This window comes from Felis catus, chromosome F2 (genome assembly GCF_018350175.1).
Source record: "Felis catus isolate Fca126 chromosome F2, F.catus_Fca126_mat1.0, whole genome shotgun sequence".
Classification (NCBI taxonomy): Eukaryota; Metazoa; Chordata; class Mammalia; order Carnivora; family Felidae; genus Felis; species Felis catus.
Window position 1 is genome coordinate 6,648,492 of NC_058385.1, and position 19,212 is coordinate 6,667,703.

Genomic DNA, 19,212 nt, shown 5'->3' on the forward strand with positions numbered 1-19,212 from the left:
TGGTTAAGCACCCAACTCTAGATTTTGCATCAGGTCATGATCTCACAGTCATGAGATCAAGCCTTGCGTCAGGCTTCACAGAGTGTGGAGCTTGCTCAGGGCTCTCTCTGCCCCTCCCCCACTTAAATACATAAACTTAAAAAAAAAAAAAGACTTATTTCATTCACTGAATGAAATTGAATCAGATCAGCCTGATTCTCATAGGCCATGGTAAGAAGTTTGCATTTTACTCAGGAGCAATGTGAAGTCACTAAAGGGTAATGACATTCTGACTTTTTGGAAAATGGATTGGAAGGGCACAGGAGTAGAAGGGAAAATAGTCATCAGTAGACTGCAGCATTGTTCTAGACAATATGGTGGTGGTTTGAACCAGCATTATGTTTACAGGTAAAAGTGATAGGTGTTGTTGATGGATGAAATAGGGAAAGAGGGGCATTAAGAATGACTCTTAGGTTTTGGCTTTAATAACTAGGGAAACAGAGGTGCCATTTATTGACAAGGAGAATATAAGGGAAGAGGAATTTGGGGAAGATTGTGGTAGAGTGTTGGAAATCTAGAATCCCCTTTTGATGATGTTAAGACATCTTAGTCAAGATATCAATTAAGGAGCTGGATACATACAAGTTGAACTCCAAGTTGGGATACAGATATAAATCTGAGAATCTATAAACCATTTAAGATCACCTTGAGAGAATATCTGAATAGAAAAAATAAATTTCAACATTTAGAGAGCAGATAGTTTAAGACAACTCGGTAAAAGTGAGTGAGATCAACCAGGATGGAAGAAGAAAACCAGAAATGTGGGTGGTCCAGAAACTACACAAAGTATTTCAAGGACAAAGTGATCAACTGCCTTGAATGATGCAAAGCACTCCTTTAAAAGAACAGAGAATTTCCATTTTTTTCAGCTTTATTGAGGTACAATATACAAAAATTGTACACATGTAATGTATACACTTTAATGAGTTCGGATATAAGCTTAGACCTGTGATACTACCACCACAATCATGGTAATAAGAAAATCCATCACCAGGGTGCCTGGCTGGCTCGGTTGGAGGAGCATTGTGACTCTTGATCTTGCGATTGTGAATTTGAGCCCCATGTTGGGTGTAGAGATTACTTGAATAAATAAGTAAACTTGAAAAGAATATCCATCACATCCAAAAAATTTCCTTTGTCCCCTTTTTGTTTGTGGTAAGAATATTTAACATAAGATTTACCCTCTTAACAAGTGTGTAATACCACACTGTTAACAACAGAGTGTTGAATGTTGTAGATCTCCAGAACATACTCATCCTGGAAAACTGAGACTTTATACCCATCAAACAACTCTCCCATCTCAACTATCAAACTCACTCCAATCTCCTGGCAACCACCAATCTATTTTCTGCTTATTTGACTATTTTAGATACATTATAGAGGAGGAATCATGCAGTATCTGTCCTTCTGTGACTGATTTATTTCACTTAACATAATGTCTTCCGAGTCCATCCATCTTGTCAAAAATGATAGCATTTCCTTAATTTTTAAGTTTGAATAATATCTAATTATATGTATAGCCCACATATTCTAAAAATTTTGAATATAATTGACACATAATGTTACATTAGTTTCAGTATCCCACATTTTCTATATCCATTTGTCTTATATTGGATATTTGGGCAGTTTCCAGATCTTGGCTATTGTGAATAGTGCTGCAATAAACATAGGAGATATCTCTTTGAGATCCTGATTCCAATTCTTTTGGGTATATACCCAAAAGTGGAATTGCTGGATCATATGGCAGTTCTGTTTTCAATTCTTTGAAGAATCTGTATGCTGTCTTCCAAAGTGCCTGCGCCATTTTACATTCCCATGAACAGGAACAGCGTACAGGGTTCCGATTTCGTCACATCCCTACAGATACTTATTATCTTTTGTTTTGTTTTGTTTTGTTTTGGCAATAGTCATTCTAACATTTGTGAGACAATACCTCATTGTGGTTTTGATTTGCATTTTTTATCAGAATTGGCAACATGGAGGTTATTCGTAGGAAAACATAGGATTAAAGAAGAGGAAATAGAGATAGCCTACATAGAACTCTTTTGAGGAGTTTTGCTATGAGAGCAAGCAGAAAGATGGATACAGGTGAAGGCATGTGGAGGGATGATGGGATAAAGAAAAGTGGTATAGTTTTTTTTTAATCAATGCTAGTCATGCGTTTTTATACGCTCATGAGACCACCTGGCATGAGGAGAGATTGATGATGCTGATGTGGGAAAGATAGGGGATATTCAAAACAACAAAATCCTTAAGCAGGTAGGAGGCATGAAAGTCCAGATCACAGTTGGAAAGACTGACCATTAGCAGGAGGAAGCCACTTCCTTGTCTTTAACAGGATATAGAGAATACATGCAATGATGGGAAGGATTGTACATTTAATGGTGGGATGTGGGAAAATGCCTGAGCTCATGAGTTCTTTTTGTAAAGTAGAAAGGAAAATCATTGGCTGAGAAAGAAGATACAAAGTAGTCATTGTGGAGAGTGAAAAAGTAAGTATTCTGGGACACTGGAATAGGATGACCAATTTGGGGTCTGTGATCTTGAATTTAAATTTTTTTTTGTGTGTTTTTTTATTAACGTTTATTTATTTTTGAGACAGAGAGAGACAGAGCATGAACGGGGGAAGGTCAGAGAGAGAGGAAGACACAGAATCCGAAACAGGCTCCAGGCTCTGAGCTGTCAGCACGGAGCCCGATGTGGGGCTCGAACTCACAGACTATGAGATCATGACCTGAGCCGAAGTTGGACGCTCAACCGACTGAGCCTCCCAGGCGCCCCTGTGATCTTGAATTTAAAGAAAGCTTGTTAGCCTGACAGCTAGTTCTTTATGGGCAGGAAAGAGAAACACTGAAAACTGCTCTAGAGAGAGAGAGCAGATACAGTAATTGTTGTAGCTTCTTATTTATATCCATGACAATGTTAAAAAAATATATATATATATAAATATAGCTAAAAGATGTTGTAAGTAGAAGGGGCCAAAAAGTGTGAGAGGTTAGATGAGTCAATGCCTTCATCTTACACAGAGTGAGGAGTTTCTGTATGCTTTTGACAATTGACAATTCAAGAGATAGATATTTAAAGTATTCACATTATTTGAATTACAGTTACCATAGAGAAAACTAAAATACTAGGAAATAGTTTAAATTATCTAAATCTTCATCTATCTTAAGACAAGTGAATATACAATGTCAAAAATTAATAAAACAATTAGTGGTAGAGATAGTTTAATTTATAAATATAGAGGTACTCACCTGATGAAATAAAAACGAAAGTTAAAAGTTAAAACGGAAAACTGTTTCTCATGAGACTCTTCTGTACTATTTGATTTTTCTCCAAACAAATGAATGCATTACTATACTTTAATAAAATTAAAACAAAAACTATTCAAGTATAAATGAAGACCTATAAGTCAGGGCCAACCTTTGATAAAACTAGGTAGGTTTTATCAGGGTGACATTTATTTCCATCCCCTTCCCATGCCCTCTTGGTATTGTTTTTTCCCAGTATCAAAGGGATTTACTGCTCTCCTGCACCTGGGTTCCTCCTCTTTTCACTAAGGAAACTCTCATCTCTAGTTGTTTTCCAATTCTCAACTTTGATAAACACAAAATAAGCCTGTTCTTGGCTGCACTCTAAAAATGACTTGTTCTTGGGTCACAGAAAAAGTCAGTAATAATCTAATAACTGAAATTCTTTTCCTCTTGTTCCCATCCCTGCCGAAATATTCTTTAATGTGTGATCTCATTTAGGAGGAGAGTTTATGTGCATGTTTTTGTTTTGTTGCTTTTTAATCTCAGAAACAGAGGGGTAAGTTGATTAGCCTCTTCCTAGTGTATTTTATTATGGTTCATGTAAACTGCCTTATATGATAAAATTATCCCTTTATTTTCACGTCCCCAACTCTCATTCTCTACCCACTTTGAGAATTTTCATTAAAAAAAAATTTTTTTTAATGTTTTTGAGAGAAAGAGAGAGAGAACACGCAAGGGAGGAGCAAAGAGAGGGAGACACAGAATTTGAAGCAGGCTCCACACTCTGAGCTGTCAGCACAGAGTCTGACACGGGGCTGTAACTCACTAACTGCGAGATCATGACCTGAGCTGAAGTCAGATGCTTAACCGACTGAGCTACCCCGCACCCTGAGAATTTTCATTTTAAATGAGTTCAAAGGAATTAATCTATGTTGATGGACCGTTAGGGTCCTTGCATAAGTGGCAAAAGATTATTTAGGAGTGTGTGAGAAAGAGGACTTCCCAAGGAATTTCAAATTATACCACCTTTACAGGATTCATTTCATTCTTTTTATATAATGATGCAGTAGTTATTATTAACTGGGACTGGAATCAGGATGGACCTTAAGCAGTCACTGAAATGTTTTCTTTTTATGGAGACTTTTTTTTTTTTTTTTAACATTCATTTATTTTTGAGACAGAGAGAGACAGAGCATGAACAGGGGAGGGGCAGAGAGAGAGGGAGACACAGAATCTGAAACAGGCTCCAGGCTCTGAGCTGTCAGCACAGAGCCCGACACGGGGCTCGAACTCACGGACCGTGAGATCATGACCTGAGCCGAAGTCGGACGCTTAACCGACCAAGCCACCCAGGCGCCCCGAAGACTTTTTTTTTTTTAAAGTTTATTTATGTATTTTGAGAGAGAGTATGCAAGCAGGGGAGGAGCAAAGGGAGAGAGAGAGAATCCCAAGCAGGCTCCTCACTGCCAGCACAGGGGCCAACACAGGGCTTGAACTCATGAACCACGAGATCAGGACCTGAGCCAAAATCAAGAGTCGGAGGCTTGACTGACTGAGCCACCCACACCCCCCTGAAATATTTTATTACGAAGTCTTCTCAATGATTTAAACAGGGTATAGTGCAACACCTCAATCTTGTAGGTGTTTAATATATATTACTGCAATACCCCAATCATGTGAGTGCTGAATAAGTATTATCATACAATAATGATGATGTAAACCTTACACAGGCTTAAGATAAGGATTAATGACCTATTTATTACACAACCTTAATTTACATTTTCACAACATGATGATACTCATCAAATTGAGAGTTTTATATGCTTCCTCAACAAGTTGGATATGGGATAAACAAACATATAGCCTACAATTTACGACAATTATTTCCACTGTTATTAACTAATGTCCCCCAATAACATTATATAACCTACACGAATAAAAACATCTACTTCCAGGAAGTACAGCACACTGTACTGTATTTATATTTCCTGTATCTCATTTATTCAATAAAAATTATATGTTTAAAAATGTTATTAGTATTAACTCTCACCCAGAAATTCACTACTTAATGCAAGCAACGATTTTGTAGGTAGAGAAAAAAAAAAGCTGTGAATCTTTCTGCAGTGTATTTTGCAATTTTCTTCCCAGAAGTATGAAATTTCTAACAAAAAGATGATGAAATATATCAAATTGAAACCCTTAAAGTCAGGAACTAGTTTCTATTGTTTTCTGTATTTTCTTTTGTACTTCCAAATAGAGTATTTTATATTGTTTTAGAGAGCTCATATTTGTATTTTTCTTCTATTTGTGCTGTTAGGTCTACAAGAGACCTACTTTTTTTTTTTTTGACTTTTTAAAAAACACTCAATTTTGGGGCTCCTGACTGGCTCAGTTGGTGGAGCAAGCGATTCTTGATCTCCAGGGCGTGGATTTGAGCCCCACTGGTGTAGGGATTACTTAAAAATAAAGACTTCAGGGGTGCCTGGGGGGCTCAGTCAGCTGACCATCAAACTCTTGATTTCATCTCAGGTTATCTCAGGGTTGAGTTGGAGCCCTGCAGTAGGCTCTATGCTGACAGTGTGCAGCCTGCTTGGGATTCTCTCTCTCCTCTCTCAGCCTCTCCTTCACCGGCTGGTGTGCTTGCTCGCTCTCTCTCTCTCAAAAGAAGTAAATAAACATAAGAAAAAAAAGATGATCTTAAAAGGAAATCTTAAAAAAGAAATAAAATCTTAAAAAAAAAAAACCCTCAATTTTGACAAATTTCCTGTTGTAGATTTCAAAAAACCTGGGAGCAAGATCCTATTTGATTTCATCTTTGTATATTTCTCAGTAACAAGTTAGTTAGTGACGTGCTTATAAATATGCTTAAACAAATGGATGCCTCTTCCTTCTTTTATATTTCATTCAAAATAACTTCAGAAAGGTTTTGTCAAACATAGAAGTAGTTCGCCTCCCCAAATTTCTCAACTTCACTATTGTATAACTAATAGCAACCAGGAAGAACAACTCCACAGCAAGACAGTGAAATGTAAAAAGAATAAAACAAAAGGAGGGAGCATGGTCTTTGACATTACATCCCCTCAAGGCAAAAATAGGGAAGTTGCTATTTTTTGAATGAAAACAACCTTATGTATTTTGTGCTGCAGATACTCAATTTTATATGATAAAAAATACTACTTTGTAAGGAGGTAGAAATTTGAATCCCGGCTCTGCTTTTTATCGTGAGACCTTGGTCCAGCTACTCGACCTTGCCAAGCCTTACCTTCTTGGTCTGTAAAAAATAAAAACATCTCTACGACTGGTTGTTTAGATAAACCGAGTAAGGCTGACTTAACACGCGCCTGACACATAACCAAGCGCTAACATCATTAAACAATAAGCGAAATTAGTTATCTCAGCAGCTCAGGCACAGCAATGTAGTGTAAATACACCGGGATGAGAACGCATAGTTTGAGTCTTACTCACAGGTCGGTACGAGCCAGGCATTTTAATAGCTGGACCCCGGGTATTATTTTTGTCTCTCACCGCGTGTAGCCAGGCGAAGCTCAAAACTAAAGGCTTAGCGCTCCCGTTACTTTGGTCTGGGCTCCACGAGGAGCTCGGGGAAGACACTGTCTCCTAGAGGCCAAGACACGACAAAACGTGCCAGGCCAAACACGGACTCCCAACATTCCCTAACGCATGGCGTTTTCAATGCGCGCTTTTCTAAAGCCGGGGAAAACGTCGTAGGCTCAGGGACGAGGTCAAGGCACGGTCTCCCAAACTACGCTCACACCCCCAGCGAACTAAAACCCAGAAAACGAGGTAGAGCAGCAGAGACTAACTTGCAAAACTTCGGACGCTACCAGGGATCTCCCGGACACCGGCGAGCCCAGCGGCCGAGAGCGCAGCAGTTCCTGCGGTACGACAGGGGCGGGGCCGCGGCCGTAAAGCAGCGCCCGGAGACCACGTGGGCTCCGAGGCGACCCCGGGCGCCCTTGGAGGGCTTTGGCTGTGCGGGTCATGGCCGGTCCCCTGCGGGGCGGTGGGACGGGGGCTCTGGACCTGCTCCGGGCCCTTCCACGTGTGAGCTTGGCAAACCTAAAGCCGAATCCAGGCTCCAGGAAACCGGTAAATGGCTGGTGCGAGGACGCGCAGGGGGAAGGGGCGATGGAAGCGGCCTGTCCCTCGCCATCGTTCTCCCGCACTCTTTGCGGAGGGTGTTGGGATAAACTTAGGGTTGCCGAGCCCTTGTTCTCAGCTGCACGGAGAACCCAATTCGTAACACGGTCCCAATTCGTAATAAGGTTCATATGGTAAAGCGTGATTCTGTAATTACGGCGGAGGCGTGAAGTCGCAGGAGCCACAAAATGATGGCCTCGTTCAGAGTTGAATTGAAGATGAGCTACTTTCCCGTTAACTTTATTTTCGTGGGAAAGATTTGAATTGATTACGGTAGTTGTCTTTTCTGCAAATCACTGAATACAGCTAGAAAAGCTGTCAGTTGACATACTGTCATTTATTTAACTTTAAAAATATTTTGTTTCCACCCAGCGTGGGGTTGGAACTCACAACCCGGAACTGAGCGCCAACACTCTTATTTAAAGAATCGGTTCGTTTTCACGAAGTGACAGGAAGTTAATTTGGGAAAAAAATATTTCTTTACAAATTAAGGCTTAAATAATACACATGGGTAACGATTATGTGTTTACAATTAATTACAAAGTAAGTGTTTTTAAATACCGTGTAAACCTTGTTTGTTGTGGATGTTTGACTCTAGGATTTTTTTCATTTCCAGCCTATCCTAGAGTCCTTACCTCCATTCCGTCCTTGGAACTTTTCCTTTGAAACACAATTTGGACTTTGGTTACAAGAATTCACTACATTTACAGAGGCAACGATGCTAACTTAAAAGCGGAGGTTAGAGCAGTTAGAACAGAGCTTGGCACATAGTGTTAGCTGTTAGTACTGGCTGATTGGATAAATGAATGGCGTTTCTTTTCCTTGTAGGAAAGACGGCGAAGAGGTCAGAGAAGAGGTCGAAAATGTGGCAGAGGCCATAAGGGAGAGCGGCAGAGAGGAACCCGGCCCAGACTGGGTTTTGAGGGAGGCCAGACTCCATTTTACATTCGAATCCCAAAATATGGGTTTAATGAAGGTCATAGGTAAGGTTGCTTTGCTTTTTAAAGTAAAAATCCCTAATTTTCACTGACAGTCACCAAAAAACCCCCCAAAAAACACAAAACAATTGCTTGGTAGAAATTTAAATTCACTTTGAGGTAAACTTTTATTGCTGTTTCTCTGAATCATTTTTGGTAATGAAATTTGGCCTGGATTAGGAGGGGAGAAAAGCCCGGACTTGATGCTCAGACCTGGCAAAGGAGATGGTAATACCAGCTCTTGTGGTTGGCTAGAGGCTTAGCAATAATGTATGTAAAAACCTGGGTAGTCACCCAATAAATGACAACTCCTCTTGTTACTTTGAGCTCCGTTAATGCATAAGTCACATTTGACAAATTTGTTTAAATGAGTGAAGTAAATGCTTAGAGAGGCAAATTATTTTTAGTGAGATGAAGTTCTGGTTCTGTTTCATTGCCAAAAAGCAAGTGATATTATGTGATTTTGTTGCACTCAGGATGGTTTTATTTTTGTTTGTTTTTTTTTAAATTTTTTTTTTCAACGATGGTTTTATTTTTGTTTTTTTTTGTTTAAAATTTTTTTTTTTCAACGTTTATTTATTTTTGGGACAGAGAGAGACAGAGCATGAACGGGGGAGGGGCAGAGAGAGAGGGAGACACAGAATCGGAAACAGGCTCCAGGCTCTGAGCCATCAGCCCAGAGCCTGACGCGGGGCTCGAACTCCCGGACCGCGAGATCGTGACCTGGCTGAAGTCAGACGCTTAACCGACTGCGCCACGCAGGCGCCCCTATTTTTGTTAAATCGTGTACATCGAGGGAGGAAAATAGAGGACAAAGCTTTGAGTTGATCGGAAGAACTTATGGGAAGAGCCGTTTGAGTGTTCCAATTGTTACTTTGTTTTGTAGCTTCAGACGCCAGTATCAGCCTTTGAGTCTGAATAGATTGCAATATCTTATTGATTTGGGTCGAGTGGATCCTACTCAACCTATTGACTTAACTCAGCTTGTCAATGGGAGAGGTGTGACCATCCAGCCACTTAAAAGGGATTATGGTGTCCAGCTGGTGGAGGAGGTAAGTCTGGATGAGATTTGTTGGTGTCACATAGACGGCTATTTCTGATTACCATATAATCAACACTCTGCCTTTTTAATTTTTATTTCTTTAATTAATTAATTTAAAATTTTTTGAGAGAGCAAGTGAGCGAGGGGTAGAGAGAGAGGGAGAGGGAGAGGGAGAGAGAGAGAGAGACAGAGAGAGTGAGAGTGAGTGAGTGAGTGTGTGCAGAGCCTGGAGCAGGGCTCAAACTTACCTGGAGTGGGGCTTGAGGTCACCTGAAGCCAGGCTTGGACTCACTAACAGTGAGATCATGACCTGAGCTGAAGTCAGCCCAGGTGCCCTAATTTTTCTTTCTTTCTTTCTTTTTTTTTAAATGGTTATTTATTTTGAGAGAGAGAGGGCAGGAGAGGGGCAGAGAGAGGGGGAGATGGAATCCCAAGCAGGCCCCCCACTGTCAACGAAGAGCCCAATGCTGGGCTCTTGAACCCATGAACCTCGAGATCACGACCTGAGCTGAAATCAAGAGTTGGACACTTAACTGGCTGAGCCACCCAGGCACCCGCCCCCCCCCCCCCCCAGTTTTTATTTCTTTTGAGTTATCATATAACCATTACACTGTGTTATACTCAGTTGTGGTTTGAGGAAGTTGGCATGGCCTTTGTCCTTGGTTCTGGGGTGCTCTGCTGTGTATCGATTCAGCTGGCTCTCTCTCTTTGATTCTCTGCTCAAAATGTCATATCTGGGAGATCTTTTCTGACATCCTTTTATAAAAGAATACTCACAACTCCTCCTTCCCCCCCCCCCATACTCTTGTCTGCTTTACCCTGTGCAAAGTATTTTTCTTTGAATGTATAAACACCTGACCTTTATTACCAAGTAATGCATTTATTTTTTCATACTCTTCTTCACACTATAATGTAAATTCTATGTCTAAATGTAATGACAAGTACTTTAGTTCATTGCTATATTTTCAGTATTGGAAATACTGGCTCATAATAATTAGTTTTATGGAGACAAGGAATGAATCAAATCCAATTCTTTTTTTTTTTTTAATTTCTCATTTTTTCAATATGTATTTTTTTTTAATTTTTTTTTTAACGTTTATTTATTTTTGAGACAGGGAGAGACAGAGCATGAATGGGGAGAGGGTCAGAGAGAGAGGGAGACACAGAATCTGAAACAGGCTCCAGGCTCTGAGCGGTCAGCACAGAGCCCGATGCGGGGCTCAAACTCACAGAGTGCAAGATCATGACCTGAGCCGAAGTCGGACGCCCAATCGACTGAGCCACCCAGGCGCCCCAAATATGTATTAATTTTTGAGGGGGGGGTGGTGAGGGGCAGAGAGAGGGAGACAGAGGATCTGAAGCAGGCTCGGTGCTAACAGCAGGGAGCCTGATGTGGGGCTTGAACTCACAAACTGTGAGATCATGACCTGAGCTGAAGTCAGATGCTCAGTCGACTGAGCCACCCAGGCACCCAGAATCAAATCTAATTCTAACTGCAGCAAAACCTTTTCTATTTATAGAAATTGGCTAAGAGTTTCATAAGCAGTTAAATTTCTTCATTAATACTTTTGTTTCTTGTAGGTCAGGAATACAGCTATGTGAGTAACTTAGTGTCCACTAGAGGGGGGCATGTGTTTATGGAAAAATCTTTTAGGTTCCTTTGAAAAAATGAACCTTGTGGATAAAAGTTTTCCAAATAAAATGATTTGAAAATAAAATACAAAATACTCAGTTAAGCCTCAGTATTCTATTCTGGGTATATAAGGGAATATACATATAAATTAATATGGAAAAATCTGTGACCTTGTCAGCCAATAAACAGCACATTCCAACAGCTTTCAGGCATGTATCTATATTAACTAGGAAACTAATCCTGAAAAATACACCAGGGCAACAGTTGGGTAAGTACAGTTACAGTCATTTGTAGCTGTAAATTGGTTGACCTTTTCTGGATTTTAGATTTGCAATAAATAATGGTAATAATTAATCCAGAGCACAAAATTACCAATTTCAGAATATATGTTTTCAAGGAATAACAAAAAAAGAAACTTAACTGATATAAAGACATTCCTGAAAATAGTATTTATAATACTGAAAACACCAGAATTAACTCTAATGCCCAAGAAAAAGAAATAGTTGGGCAATTTGGAATAGTAATTAAAATTCACAAATAATATGGCAAGACCTTATTTATTTATTTATTTATTTATTTATTTAAATTTATTTGTTTTTGAGAGAGAGACAGAATCTGAAGCAGGCTCCAGGCCCTGAGCTGTAAGCACAGAGCCTGACATGGGACTTGAACTCGTGAACTGTGAGATCATGACCTGAGCTGAAGTTGGACGCTTAACTGACTGAGCCACCCAGGCGCCCCAAGACCTTATTTTATTGAGTCAGAGGTGCCATTGATTAATAAAATGCAGACCAGTATCATAGATGGAAAAAAATGTGAGAATATGCATCTTATTTGGTGGAATATTTGTGTCTTACTTGATGGAATGGGTGAACCTATTTTTTTTAATGTTTATTTATTTTGAGAGAGTGGCAGAGCAAGTGTGAGTGGGGAAGGGACACAGAGGGAGAGAGAGAATCCCAAACCGGTTCTTCACTGACAGAGCAGGGCTCAATCCCACGAACGAGCCCTGGGATCCCATGATCCCATGTGAGATCATGCCCTGAGCCAAAACCAAGAGTCAGACACTTGACTGACTGAACCACCCAGGCACCCCAAAGGAGTGTTTTTGAAGTACTTTAAAGCTTCATAATTAATAAAAGGAACTTGATTGGGAGCCAGCCTGATTCAACCACACGAAAATAGCAAAAAAAAATTCTATTACCACAAAATAGTAATACTACCATCTTTTAATTCAGAATCTGTTTTGAAATTAGAGTAAAATGTAGTACAGTCTAATTAAAATGACCAAAACCAGAACTTTAGGAAGTTCAAGTCTACCTTTTTTAGTGTTGATTATTCTAGGGAAAAGTTCTTACTTTTTTTGTCCTTTTAGAGGCTGTGGTAAAATCAGTAGTAAAAGCAGAGTGAATCTTTTGTCTAAGAGGCAGCTGATCCCTCCAAGATCAGATATTGTCAGAACTTTAAAAATTAATTAACTAATTAATTAATTTTTTAGGTTTATTTATTTATTGAGAGAGAGATGGGGGCAGAGGGGCAGAGAGCATGAGAATCCCAAGCAGGCTCTGCGTTGTTAGCACAGAGCCCGATGTGGAGCTCGAACCCATGAACTGGGAGATCATGACCTGAGCCAAAATCAAGAGTCAGACATTTAGGGGCTCCTGGGTGGCTCAGTCGGTTGAGCATCTGACCTCGGCTGGGGTCATGACCTCGTGGCTCGTGAGTTCGAGCCCCGCATCGGGCTCTGTGCTGACAGCTCAGAGCCTGGAGCCTGTTTCCGATTCTGTGTCTCCCTCTCTCTCTCTGCCCCTAACCCACTTGCATTCTGTCTCTGTCTCTCTCAAAAATAAATAAACATTAGGGGCGCCTGGGTGGCGCAGTCGGTTAAGCGTCCGACTTCAGCCAGGTCACGATCTCGCGGTCCGTGAGTTCGAGCCCCGCGTCAGGCTCTGGGCTGATGGCTCAGAGCCTGGAGCCTGTTTCCGATTCTGTGTCTCCCTCTCTCTCTGCCCCTCCCCCGTTCATGCTCTGTCTCTCTCTGTCCCAAAAATAAATAAACGTTGAAAAAAAAAATTAAAAAATAAATAAATAAATAAAAATAAACATTAAAAAAAAAAGTCATTTAACTGACTGAGCCACCCAGGTGCTCCAGATTTTTTTAAGATTTTATTTTTAATCTACACACAACAGGGGGCTCAGATATAGCCCCAAGATGAAGAGTTGCATGCTCTACTGACTGAGCCAGCCAGGTACCTCTGTTGTCAGATTTTTATTTTTCCACTGGTTCCAGCCCACTCATCCCATGATTAAAAATTTCTTGGCCTCTTGCTAACTTAGGGATAAAGAAGAGAAATTTCTATCCATCTCAGTATGGTAGAATGTTGTGTGTAAGAACACAAATACAGGCGTCACCCTGAGCTGTGGCCTGCCCTGCGATGCTGGGCAGGTTCCTGGGCCTGTGCTACCACGAGCTGGCCACAACCTGGATTCCCACAGCAGGCATGTGGGGCACTGTGGGCACGGTAGGGCTGGTATGGGCCATGGACTGCCAGCTGATTCTGGACTGGGTGCCCTATACTAATGGCAAGTTTAAGAAGGATGATTAGGTAAACTGACCCTTCTTGGATCCCTCTGATGTCTGCTGGTATTGTCTCCTTCCATGTTAGCTCCTGCTGTACCTGGAACAGCCCCCACCCTCAGGAAAGGCCCCAAGGATATCTACAGCATGACTTAGGACTCCATGTTTGTGAAAATGGCTTTCATGTTTGAATACGCACAGCATTAAACCTTGCTCTGAAAAAGAACAAAACAAAACACATGCTGTGACTGGACTCCCTGGGTTAGAATCCTAGCTGTGTGATCTTGACAAGTTGCTTAACCTCTGTGTGCTTTGTGTCCCCATCTATGAAGTTGGTGTAGCAATAATTTTGTCATGGGGTTGTCGGGATTAAACAGTCCACTATTAGTGAAATACTGGGGATGGATGCTTGTGTTGCTGTCTACTAAATATGTTTGATGAAAACGTAGTCGTCCTTGCTTACGGAGAATGAAAGTTGGTAAAACAAGATAGCCTAAACAAACGTAAAAGAAATGAATGTTGTTTGGTAGGACCTGGAAGCAGAGGTATTTAGAGTTGGAATTACTGTAACATTGTAGGCATTTTGGAGGAGAAAACACGGTGTAAAAAACTTGCCATAATTTTATACTCCACTGTTAACCGAGCTACCTACAAACAGACTTTGCTTTGCCATGTCGCAGGGTGCTGACACCTTTAAGGCGAAAGTTAATATTGAAGTACAGTTGGCTTCAGAACTAGCCATCGCTGCAATCGAAAAAAATGGTGGTGTCATCACTACGGCCTTCTATGATCCAAGAAGCCTGGGTAAGATGTCCTGCAGTCCCTTTTTTCTCCCTCTTCATCTCCTACTGGCTGCTGTGTGAGGATTTGAAAGGCCTCATGGCCCTCTGACTTGTGGTTCGGACACCTCAGTCTTCTGTTTTAGGGTTTCCTGTTTGTGGTGTGGCTTCTAGTATTCCGCAGTCACTATGTCATGAGCAGGTTTTTTGTTTTTAAACATGGGACTTACATATGATATTATATACCATGTTTAGAAATTCACTCATTGTTGGTAACCCAGAGGTAACTTTGATTTTCAAGATCCAAATTTTGGAAAGTGAAGTATTTCCATTTGCTTACTTAAGACAAGTCTTTTTAATAATAAGAATAATAATAATAATAATAATAATAATAATAAAAAGTTCTTGGAAGTTCCCATCTTGGTAGTAGTTAAAAATTAATAATCAAAAGAAGGGCACCTGGGTGGCTCAGTCAGTTGAGTGTCTGGCTTCTGCTTGGGTCATGATCTCACAGTTCGTGAGTTCGAGCCCTGCATTGGGTTCTCTGCTATCAGCACAAGAGCCTGCTTCGGATCCTCTGTTCCCCCTCTCTTTCTGCCCCTCCCCCACTTGCCCTCTTTCAAAAATAAACATTAAGCACATTAATAATTAAAATCATATACATATAGCCGCTATTTGTATCTTTTTTATTTAAAACCTTTTCAGACATTCTGTGCAAACCTGTTCCATTCTTTCTGCGTGGACAACCCATTCCCAAACGAATGCTTCCGCCCGAAGCACTGGTACCGTATTATACAGATGCAAAGAATCGTGGTTACCTGGCGGATCCTGCCAAATTTCCTGAAGCAAGACTTGAACTTGCCAAGAAGTATGGCTATATTTTACCTGATATCACTAAAGATGAACTCTTCAAAATGCTTAGTACTCGAAAGGATCCAAGGCAGATTTTCTTTGGTCTTGCTCCTGGATGGGTGGTGAATATGGCAGATAAGAAAATCCTAAAACCTACAGATGAGAATCTCCTCCAGTATTACAGCTCATGAATTCCTTCCAAGAAAGCAGAGTTGTAAAAGAGTTCTGGAAGAAAAGAGACTGAAACATGTATATTTCTCATCATCTTTTCTCTAGTTGTAAATTTTCCATGTAGTCCCGTTTCCATTTTTATCTAAAATTAAAATAAAAATGCAGTAAGCAAGGCTGTATAGAGGAACTGAATCTGTGCGGGTTCTTTCTCAGTTAAAGAAACAACCCCCCTGGTTTTCTGCCAAAGGAAGATTATAACTCTTAGGGGAGCGTTCTTTTTTTCATGATCTTTTTGTCCAGGTCTGTGTTATCATTGTTGCAAATCAAAATGAAGGTGCAGCTGGAACCGGATTGATGGGTGGGCCTGTCAAGGCTAAGCAGTTGCTACTGGTTGCCCATCTTAATCAGGGGCCTCAGGAAGCTCTATCCAGTGTCAGGATGGAAAGCTTTCAACTCCGGATTATTAAGATTTGGGATAGGAGTTTAAGATTTAAGGCTAGTGAATAAGTAGTACAATATTTGCTAGCAAAATTGAAATAATTCCAAGCGAATTCATTTTCTCAAGTCATCTGATAAGAGTAGACAATAATGATTAAGCCCTTAGCCTTTTTCTTGAACAAGGTAAGTGTTCTAACCGATATTTTACTTATTTCATAGATAGTGGAGACCTTTGTTTTTCATTCATTTTAAATGATTTTTGGAAAATTGTTCAGTAATTATGTAAGCCATAAAAACAGCTGGTATTGTGAAAATTAAACGCAGTTAATGTAAAAGTTTCAGCAATCTGTAAGCTTATTTAGCTTTCCAAAGTTATGTCGTATCTAAACCATACAGAAACGCAATTTGTCCTGCTGCAATTAAATCTAAATAATTCATGATAATTTTTCCACAGCAAGAATAAAGTGATTCCTGGCTGTTCATTTTCTTAAAATAAAAAAATTAAAAACCTAAATGATGCAATATTTTGTTCACTTGTCTACCTTCTGTATTGCTGATCTGAGATTCAGTTTATAAGGTAATTTATGTACCAAGAGTATGTTATTTATTTATTTATTTATTTATTTAAACTTGTTTTATTTTTTATTTTTTTAAATTTGCATCCAAATTAGTTAGCATATAGTGCCACATGATTTCAGGAGTACGTTCCTTAGTGCCCCTTACCCATTTAGCCCATCTCCCTTCCCACAACCCCTGCGGTAACCCTCCGTTTGTTCTCCATATTTATGAGTCTCTTCTGTTTTGTCCCCCTCCCTGTTTTTATATTATTTTTGTTTCCTTTCCCTTATGTTCATCTGTTTTGTCTCTTAAATTCTTTTTGATTGCTGAGTAATACTCCATTGTGTGTGTGTGTGTGTGTGTGTGTGTGTGTATACACACCACATCTTCTTTCTCCATTCATCCATCGATGGACATTTGGGCTCTTTCTACTTTGGGTATTATCAGTAGCGCTGCTATAAACATGGGGGGTGCATGTGCCCCTTCGAAACAGCACACCTGTATCCCGTGGATAAATGCCTAGTAGTGCAATTGCTGCATCGTAGGGTAGTTCTATTTTTAGTTTTTTGAGGAACCTCCATACCGGTTTCCAGAATGGCTGCACCAGCTTGCATTCCCACCAACAATGCAAAAGAGATCCTCTTTCTCCGCATCCTTGCCAACATCTGTTGTTGCCCGAGTTGTTAATGTTAGCCATTCTGACAGGTGTGAGGTGGTGTCTCATTGTGGTTTCGATTTGTATTTCCCTGATGATGAGTGATGTTGAGCATTTTTTTCATGTGTCGGTTGGCCATCTAGATGTCTTCTTTGGAGAAGTGTCTTCATGTCTTTTGCCCATTTCTTCATTGGATTATTTGTTTTTTTGGGTGTTGAGTTTGACAAGTTCTTTGTAGATTTTGGATACTAACCCTTTATCTGATATATCGTTTGCAAATGTCTCCTCCCATTCTGTCGGTTGCCTTTAGTTTTGCTGATTGTTTCCTTCGCTGTGCAGAAGCTTTTTATTTTGATGAGGTCCCAGTAGTTCATTTTTGCTTTTGTTTCCCTTGCCTCTGGAGATGTGTTGAGTAAGAAGTTGCTGCGGCCAAGATCAAAGAGGTTTTTGCCTGCTTTCTCCTTGAGGATTTTGATGTGTTCCTGTGTTACATTGAGGTCTTTCATCCATTTTGAGTTTTTTTTTGTGTATGGTGTAAGAAAGCGGTCCAGGTTCATTCTTTTGCATGTTGCTGTCCAGTTTTCGCAGCACCGCTTGCTGAAGAGACTGTCTATTCCATTGGATATTCTTTCCTGCTTTGTCAAAGATTAGTTGGCCATACGTTTGTGGGTCCATTTCTGGGTTCTCTATTCTGTTCCATTGATCTGAGTGTCTGTTCTTGTGCCAGTATCATACCGTCTTGATGATTACAGCTTTGTAATACAATCTTGAAGTCCAGGATTGTGATGCCTCCAGCTTTGGTTTTCTTTTTCAAGATTGCTTTGGCTATTCGGGGTCTTTTCTGGTTCCATGCACATTTTAGGATTATTTGTTCTAGCTCTGTGAAGAAGGCTGGTGTTATTTTGATAGGGAGTGCATTGAATATGTAGATTCTTTTGGGTAGTATTGACATTTTAACAATATTTGTTCTTCCAGTCCATGAGCATGGAATGTTTTTCTGTTTTTTTTGTGTTTTCTTCAATTTCTTTCATAAGCTTTCTGTAGTTTTCAGTGTATAGATTATTCACCTCTTTGGTTAGATTTATTTCTAGGTATTTTCTGATTTTTTGTGTAACTAAATGGGATTGATTCTTGATTTCTCTTTCTGTTGCTTCATTGTTGGTGTATAGGAATGCAACCGATTTGTGTGCATTGATTTTATATCCTGCAACTTTGCTGAATTCATGAATCAATTCTAGCAGTTTTTTTGGTGGAATCTTTTGGGTTTTCCATATAGAGTATCATGTCATCTGAGAAGAGTGAAAGTTTGACCTCCTCCTGGCCAATTTGGATGCCTTTTATTTCTTTGTGTTGTCTGATTGCAGATGTTAAGACTTCCAATACTATGTTGAATAACAGTGGTGAGAGTGGACATCCCTGTCTTGTTCTTGACCTTAGGGGAAAGCCTTCCATTTTTCCCCATTGAGGATGATATTAGAGTTGGGTCGTTCATACATGGCTTTTATGATCTCGAGGTATGCTCCTTCTATCCCTACTTTCTTGAGGGTTTTTATCAAGAAAGGATGCTGTATGTTGTCAAATGCTTTCTCTGCATCTATTGAGAGGATCATACGGTTCTTGTCCTTTCTTTTATTGATGTGATGAATCATGTTAATTGTTTTGCAGATACAAGTATGGCTACTCTGGCTTCCTTTTGTTGACCATTAGCATGATAGATGGTTCTCCATCCCTTTACTTTCAATTTGAAGGTGTCTTTAGGTCTAAAGTGGGTCTATTGTAAACAGCATATAGATGGATCTTGTTTTCTTATCCATTCTGTTACCCTATGTCTTTTGATTGGCACGTTGAGTCCATTGACGTTTAGAGTGAGTACTGAAAGATAGGAATTTGTTGCCATTATGATGCTTGTAGAGTTGGAGTTTCTGGTGGTGTTCTCTGGTCCTTTCTAATCTTTGTTGCTTCTGGTATTTATTTATTTATATATATGTATTTTCATCTTTTCTTCCCTCAGAGGGTCCCCCTTAAAATTTGTTGCCGGGCTGGTTTAGTGGTCACAAACTCTTTAATTTTTGTTT

General features: G+C 40.0%; 2 protein-coding genes across 2 annotated transcripts; both read left to right on the top strand.

Annotated features, from left to right (window-relative positions):
• Window positions 1-7,216: 7,216 nt before the first annotated feature.
• MRPL15 (mitochondrial ribosomal protein L15) lies at window positions 7,217-16,446 on the top strand. The gene is made up of 5 exons (XM_003999814.6): window positions 7,217-7,403; window positions 8,283-8,437; window positions 9,318-9,483; window positions 14,365-14,488; window positions 15,169-16,446. Exons 1-5 carry the CDS (start codon window positions 7,296-7,298, stop codon window positions 15,504-15,506), a joined length of 891 nt encoding a protein of 296 aa, XP_003999863.1. The 5' UTR covers window positions 7,217-7,295; the 3' UTR covers window positions 15,507-16,446.
• Window positions 13,180-14,435, top strand: LOC102900799 (cytochrome b-c1 complex subunit 10-like). The gene has a single exon (XM_045049642.1). It carries the CDS (start codon window positions 13,542-13,544, stop codon window positions 13,710-13,712), a length of 171 nt encoding a protein of 56 aa, XP_044905577.1. The 5' UTR covers window positions 13,180-13,541; the 3' UTR covers window positions 13,713-14,435.
• Window positions 16,447-19,212: the final 2,766 nt, after the last annotated feature.

What these genes read in the sequence shown, in the direction of transcription:
- LOC102900799 (XM_045049642.1), top strand. Translation starts at nt 13,542, where the DNA reads ATGCTGGGCAGGTTCCTGGGCCTGTGCTACCACGAGCTGGCCACAACC.
- MRPL15 (XM_003999814.6), top strand. Translation starts at nt 7,296, where the DNA reads ATGGCCGGTCCCCTGCGGGGCGGTGGGACGGGGGCTCTGGACCTGCTC. An exon ending in GTGTCCAGCTGGTGGAGGAG is followed by an intron (nt 9,484 to 14,364) that starts GTAAGTCTGGAT and finishes GCCATGTCGCAG; the next exon opens with GGTGCTGACACCTTTAAGGC. An exon ending in CTATGATCCAAGAAGCCTGG is followed by an intron (nt 14,489 to 15,168) that starts GTAAGATGTCCT and finishes AAACCTTTTCAG; the next exon opens with ACATTCTGTGCAAACCTGTT.